Source organism: Sphaerodactylus townsendi, linkage group LG08, assembly GCF_021028975.2.
Source record: "Sphaerodactylus townsendi isolate TG3544 linkage group LG08, MPM_Stown_v2.3, whole genome shotgun sequence".
Lineage (NCBI taxonomy): Eukaryota > Metazoa > Chordata > Lepidosauria > Squamata > Sphaerodactylidae > Sphaerodactylus > Sphaerodactylus townsendi.
Window position 1 is genome coordinate 39983700 of NC_059432.1, and position 7205 is coordinate 39990904.

At 39.4% G+C, this 7205-nt stretch overlaps 1 protein-coding gene across 1 annotated transcript; it reads left to right on the plus strand.

Moving 5' to 3' along the window:
• The first annotated feature begins 534 nt into the window (after positions 1-534).
• Positions 535-2471, plus strand: LOC125438190. The gene is made up of 2 exons (XM_048506436.1): positions 535-1027; positions 1353-2471. Exons 1-2 carry the CDS (start codon positions 559-561, stop codon positions 2042-2044), a joined length of 1161 nt encoding a protein of 386 aa, XP_048362393.1. The 5' UTR covers positions 535-558; the 3' UTR covers positions 2045-2471.
• The last annotated feature ends 4734 nt before the right edge of the window (positions 2472-7205 follow it).

The window sequence follows — 7205 nt, forward strand, 5'->3', positions numbered from 1 at the left end:
CACATTTCTTCTGTGTCACTGTCTATGGTTATGTAACGTTTCTGCACATAACAGTCTAAATCAATTTTCATGGCATTTGTATGAGCTACTTTGAAAAGTCTGATTTGAACCATAATATTTAATTTACATAGAATTTCTGGTTGGGAATCTTCAAATCTTTGCAGTCCTCTGATAGTAATCTACTGCTGCTCCATGGTCCCAAGGACATTAGGTTGACCTCAAACAGAGCTAGAGCTTTTTTCACCCTGGCTCCAGCCTGGTGGAACTCTATAGGCCAGTGGTGGTGAACCTATGGCACTCCAAATGTTCATGAACCAATTGGCCATGCTGGCAGGGGCTGATGGGAATTGTAGTCCATGAATATCTGGAGTGCCATAGGTTCGCCACCACGGCTATAGGCTGACACTAGGGCCCTGGGGGATCTTACCCAGTTTATTATATGTCTACTAGATATTATATTTGAACACAGTTATTCCCGATTTGACACTACTTTCTATGCCCCCCAAAAATGGTTTGAGTATGGGGTCACCCCTTGCCCCCAGCTGTGCTAATTTATATATGTGGGACTTTGAATCTACATTTATAATGTCTAACAGTAATCCCTTTCGAACAGACATCCTTTACTATAAAAGATACATAGACGATCTTTTATTGATTATGACACCAACCAGTAATTTCAAAAATTTAGTCACTTGGCTAAACACATTAGAAATTTCCATTCAGTTTACAGGACAGAGTAGTTCCAATAGAATTAATTTTTTGGACACCACTATTTATTTCAATGACTTACAACAAATAACTTTTGCGCCTTATCATAAACCAGCTGAAAAGAACATGGCTCTACATTACAATTCCTATCATCCCAAACATCTTCTTAACAATTTGCCTTACAGTCAACTGATTAGAATAAAACGCAACTCCACTACTAGAGAGGTATTCCAAACTGAGGCTAATAGAACGCTAACTCATTACAGTAGAAGAGGATACCCCCAGAGAATTTTACACAGAGCAATGGCAAGGATTGAAAATGTAAGGAATTCCATAGAGCAGAAATAAAAGGCTTTGTTGGTTGAAAGACCGTTTATTCAGACATCTTAGAAAGCTCACGTACACGGCGTGGCAGGAATGAAGTTTTCCCGCCAGACCCACAGGTTATAACTTTCTCCGTCCCATCCCCCCTCCCGCTTTCTCCCGTCCCATTCTCATGGGAACGGCCTGCTCATCTCTCTCCGTGAGATAAGACCTCTGCCAGAGAAATTGCAGCCAATTCTGGCCCATCGCCCGAGCTCTGGAATCTACTCAAGGCCAAGCGGCTGTGCTGAGAATCAACACCATTGAAACCTTTACAGAAAATCAACCTAGAACACAACTCTTGGAATATAAAAAGACATCCACTCAAAACAGAATTACATGGCCAATAAATTACACCCCTAATGCTATGAACCTAAAGAAAATTATTAATAAATATTGGCATGTTTTAACACATATTCCTGGCTGCACTATGCCTCCATTAGTGGCCTTCCGCCGGACAGATAATCTCAGACAATTTTTAATAAGAGCAGACATATGCAAAACAGAACGGCCTTTGCCCCCTATCATCGGACATTTCAAATGTGGCCATTGCAGCTTATGTAACATGTCATTAAATACTACAGAAATACGAGATCCACAACATGATAATAGATTCTGGAAAATGTCTCATTTTTCCACATGTAATGCCAAACAATGTGTATACCTGATCATCTGTCCTTGCAAGCTCTCTTATGTGGGGATGACCACCAGATTTTTGAAACAAAGATTGTATGAGCATATTAGTGCTTTGCGTACTAAGAAAGAAGAGGCACCATTAACTAGACACTTTTTAGAAAAACAGCATACTGAGAGAGATTTCAAATTTATGGTTTTATTCTTATATAGGGGCAATGTTGAAGATGTGAACACTGTCAAACGTGTATTACTTAGACAGGAGGCTTGGTGGATCCACTTGCTAAACAGTTGCCAAACTGGTTTGAATAAGGACCTAGATTTCCGCTGTTATTTATAATGTAACACATCTGATGTACATTGTTATGCAACTTGCTGATTTGCTGAGCGTTGAAGCTAGGGTCTGTTTCACTAAGCTAGGAATGCAGCAAATTCAAACTGCAGATGACAGTTACTGCAACTGTAACTGTTGGAAGTCTGCTGAGGCAGTTATACATTACTTTGTAACTAGATGATTCACTGAATGTAGAAGCTGTATGCTGCTTTACTTAGCTAAACACACAAATAAGAGAATTCAATCTGTAAGTAACTGTATCTTTTACTGTAACTGATCATCAGTATGTTTAAGTTGAACAAAATTATATCTGTTAAAATGTTAACTTATTGATGACAGTAAATTGTTTCTTTATTTCGCTGCTTTTATGAAAGCAACTGTTACCATATTGCTACAAAGATGTAACATATATAATGTCCAACACAATTTAAAATAACATCTAAAATGACAGTTTATATTTATGCAGCTATTTCTAATAGAATTACCTGAACGCACTGAAGAAATTTCTGTTGAAAACGTGGATTAGCGCGCAACGCATTCTGCGAATGTGGCTGCTGTCGCCGTAGTTTCTTCATCACTTGCTGGAGCTGTTGCTGTCAACTACCACAACTCAGCTTAATATCTTTGATTCATTGAATTTTTGGAGATACTGACTCTTTCTACTGACTGGAACGCAATATGACTATTGCAGGTTTCGTGCCTCATGGACAATGTTTATGACATGCTCTCATTATATATGTGTTTATTACCTTTCTATCCAGTTAAATAACCATAATATATCCTTATGAACAATCTTTATGAACGGTTTATGAAGTATCTGTTCAAATTACACTCAAACTAACTGCCTATACCTCATTGCCTTGTATCCCTATATATACAGTCCTTGTTTTTTAGGCTTGGCTGGCCTCATATCTTTCAGGATCTTACCCAGTTCCATAAGGCCCGTTAGACAGATGTTTCACTGGGCTTTTGGTTGAGGTCACCCACTAGTCCGTACTATCCATCAGAAGCCAGCTTCCCCAAATTTCCCATTTCCAGCTGGCATTTTAGTATGCAACCCTCTATCCCTTTCCTCCACCTGGAAAGTTTATAGTAGAAAGGATTAGATTGGGATGTGGGATGGTGTAGTTCCGTGGTGGCGAACCTTTGGTACTCCAGATGTTATGGACTGCAAATCCCATCAGCCCCTGCCAGCATGGCCAATTGTAGGGGCTGATGGGAATCGTAGTCCATAACATCTGGAGTGCCAAAGGTTCGTCACCACTGGTGTAGTTTCTTAGGCTTGGAGGCAACAACCTCCTATGTAAACAGTCATCTTGAGACATCTATGTATATGTGAACATTTAAATTAACTTATTTGTTACTGGATTTTATTGTTTTATGATTTCATTCTTGTAAGCCGCCCTGAGCCCAGCTTTGGCTGGGATGGGCGGGGTAGAAATATAATATAATAAAATAAAAAAACACAGTCGCTGCTTTTATTAAAAATGATCCAAATAGCCTGAAACTCACACCTCCTTCTTACTCTCCTACCCAGTTTAGTTGATAAAGTAATCAGACCAATCAGAAAAGTCATTGCAACTTCACATTTAATGATGGACTGCTCCACTTGGGAGGGTTTCGGCATCTTGGAATGTCAGCCCATCTGGGCTTGCTGGAATGGTGGTTCACTTATGGGGCAGAAATCAACTGGTTGGTGAGGGCTGACATTTTCCGAAGTGCTGTTTGTTAGAAAAGGAGGTTAGTGAAGATCATCTTTTCGCCTTCTTGTAGTAGCACACAGTGTGGGCTATAGATCCTGTGGAAACAAAAATACAAAATATGTCAAGAATATCCCCCCTATAAACAGCTGATTTATTGTCCACTTGTATAATAACTCTCAGAAAGGCATCACCCCTGTTAAAGATTGGTAAATAAACTTTTCCAATCAAATGTTTCTTAAATTATAAAGTGCTGCCTGATTTGCTAAGGGTTTTCTTTTTACCTCTCCTTTTTTTCCTCCTGCTTCTCCTCTGATTTCTAGAAGATGTCCTTTTTCTGATTGATTTGCCATTGGCGCAGGGACATCGTGACATTTTCTTGGGGTTCTGATGATGTTAATACCCTAGACAGAGGAGCATGCGATGCAGCCAAGGCCAGTGAGATCTGCCTTCTGCGATGGTAGTTGAGTTTATGAAGATACTGAATGTGTTACAGTTGCACTTAAAGGGTTTGGCAACTATGATCTCACACAGTTGATATGGTAACCTTTGTTGCTTAAAATGATGATGTATGTGACAGATAAGATCCAGTAATAAAATCGTTTAGTGGGCCTGGTAGGCTTTACAGACTTGAATTTCATTTTGAAATGTCTTTTTGGAACAGAGTAGGAAATGGAAATGGTCCATTGACCAGCCTGTTGAAGAAGACATGGTTAGAGTTGTCATGGTTATCACACAGACTGCTTCCTTAAATGAGTAAACACACATTGTTAGGGATGTGGTGTAATTTAGATAACCATAAGTCAGCTCATTTAATTACCTTAGCTCGAGTCAGCTCATTTAATCACCTTGTTCCATTCCTGCCTTTTCTGGAACATGTTTTGTAAGTGCACTGTGTCTACCACCAAAGTAAACCTTTCAGCCATCTACAGGCTGAATTCTTTTGGGGACAACATATCTCTCTCAGACTGGCAAATAGTTAAGGCAAAATGAAAACCCAGTTCTTATATGCCACCCAGTCTGGATTCAAACCCTTACATCCTAGGCTGAATGCTTTCAAACAACTTTTCTTTGTACATTTTTCGGAGCATTCGGATTCTTGGCTTCATTGGTCCTATGCTTAGAGGCAGGCTTGAGATTATCCAAGCAAGCTTAGACCGGAGGCCAACCCTTAACAGATTCTTTCCTGATGCTGCTGCTATGGCATCAAGCAAATCCTTGTACTACTGCTTGGCAGCAGTTTGTAGACACGAATTCAATTAATTCTAAGCACTGGGTCCAAACAGAATTTGTATTTCCCTAAATGGGAAGCTCAAAGGATTTGATCGGCAGTAGCATTTAGTTGATGCTGAATGAGTTTGTTCTCTTAAGGTTTTGGGCTTCATGCCTTCATCTCCATTTGCCTGTAGTAACTGAGGCTGTCTCATGGTTCTCATGTACCAATTGGCTTTTAAAACAGGCTTCCTTTGGAGGAGCTTCACGGCAGGTTTGTAGGGTTACCCAGGGAAGAGAGAAATTGCATATGTAGAACCTTGGTGCTGGAACCAATCTCTCACGTCTATTTCTTTTGTGAGTTGTATGTTAAATCCAGAGGTCCAATTGGACCCTGCTAGGTCCAATTTTTGGCAATTTAGCCCTCTCATTCTGCAGATTACAATTTCTTAAACATTCTTTCAGGTAACAATAAAAATGTTATTGCAGCTGTTGCTTTGTACATTTCAGCAGCTTTGAGTGTTGCCTCTGGAACAGATTTCAATTTTCATCTTTTTTCAGATCATTTTTATGTTATGAACAAAAGATTGCAGGAAAAGAAAGTTAACAGTAATAACAACAATAATAATACCTTTTAAAATGATTAGAATGGATCTGCATTTATGAAATTGTCTTTTTCTTCATGTAATGCAGATCTACTTATTAAAAATAAAAGAGATTTTAAAAAGCAAAAGATAAAAGGGGGGGGAAAGGACAAAAAGGAGAAAAACAAAGAGAAGGGGGAGGCTGTTTTTAAGACAGATCGGCTCACACTGATGACTCTGGGTTTTCTCAGAACTAGTGAGTCTAAAATCTAGACCCTTCCAGTCCACTTGTCAAATTCAGTGTCACCAATATTTGGGGAGATGAAAGCTAAGAAAAACTTGGTCTAGTCCACAGGGGTCAAACTCGTGGCCCTCCAGATGTTATGGACTACAGTTCCCATCATCCCCTGCCAGCATGATGCTGGCAGGGGATGATAGGAACTGCAGTCCATAACATCTGGAGGGCCGCAAGTTTGACACCTATGGTCTAGTCAGTTTAGCCACTATCAGCAATTTGTAGTCTGAGAGCACTCAGGGGCTAAACCAGATTGAAACGTCATTTCACCAACAGTCCTATTTAAATTTTCATCTTCATCTTCATTTATCATTTCATTTATTAGATTTTTATACCGCCCTATCCCCGAGGGGCTCCGGGCGGTGTACAACAATAAACATAATAAAATGGCAAAATCTTTAAAAGCTGCGATAAAACAGTAAAAGCTAAGTCTTATAAATACAATACAATAAAATACAATAAAAATACAATAATAAATATAATACAATAAAAATACAATAATAAATATAAATGGCATCCAGCTGCTCCGTATTTGAAATCCTCTCCCCAAGAGAATCTTAATTTGTATATAAAAATGTTTTAAACATCTTGCTTTGTATGTATTAGCTCTTTTCATATTAATGTACTTTAAACGTTAACATGGCTTTATAGTCTGCTTGTTGAATGGAGGCTCAGTGGCTATATTTGAAGAGTCCAACAGCCTGGGATAGGGCGGGATAAATATATAATTAATGAAGGAAAAAATGCTACTAGAACACAGCCATACAGCCCAGAAACCACACAACCTCCCAGTGATTCCTGCCGTGAATGCCTTCGACAATGTATTTATTTAACTAATTATAATTAATTAATTACCATTTTAACAAATTAATCCCAGATTATAGATCTTAGATAGCAGTTGATAGCCCACATAACCTGATCTTGTCAGAACCTGGTTGCTAAGCATCATTGGCCATGGTTAGTACTTGAATGGGAGACCACCAAACAAGCCAAGGGGTTGCTATGCAAAGGAAGGCAATGGCAGTCTACTTTTGCTCATCTCTTGCCTTGAAAACTCTGTGTTGCTTGGGTCAGTTGTGAGTTGATGGCAAACAATTATTATAAAGCATAGATATCTATAGTAACGCACTCAAAGAGTCCTCAATAGAGGCTTAGGGCTTTGAGATGGATGCAGTGGATCCTCACTCAGTGTATCTTAGCTGCTTGGCTAGATCCAAATCTTTGCCTTTCATTCATTTTTCTGAGACCTGGATCCTGTGGGACATGACACAATTTTACAAGGCCTATATGATGGAGGTTTTCCACCAGGCTTATGGCTACTACCCAAATGGCCTTTTTCATTCTCTGCCTGCCCCCCCCCTCCTCCCTGGGCATTC

What these genes read in the sequence shown, in the direction of transcription:
- LOC125438190 (XM_048506436.1), top strand. Translation starts at nt 559, where the DNA reads ATGTGGGACTTTGAATCTACATTTATAATGTCTAACAGTAATCCCTTT. An exon ending in AGCAATGGCAAGGATTGAAA is followed by an intron (nt 1,028 to 1,352) that starts ATGTAAGGAATT and finishes CCTTTACAGAAA; the next exon opens with ATCAACCTAGAACACAACTC.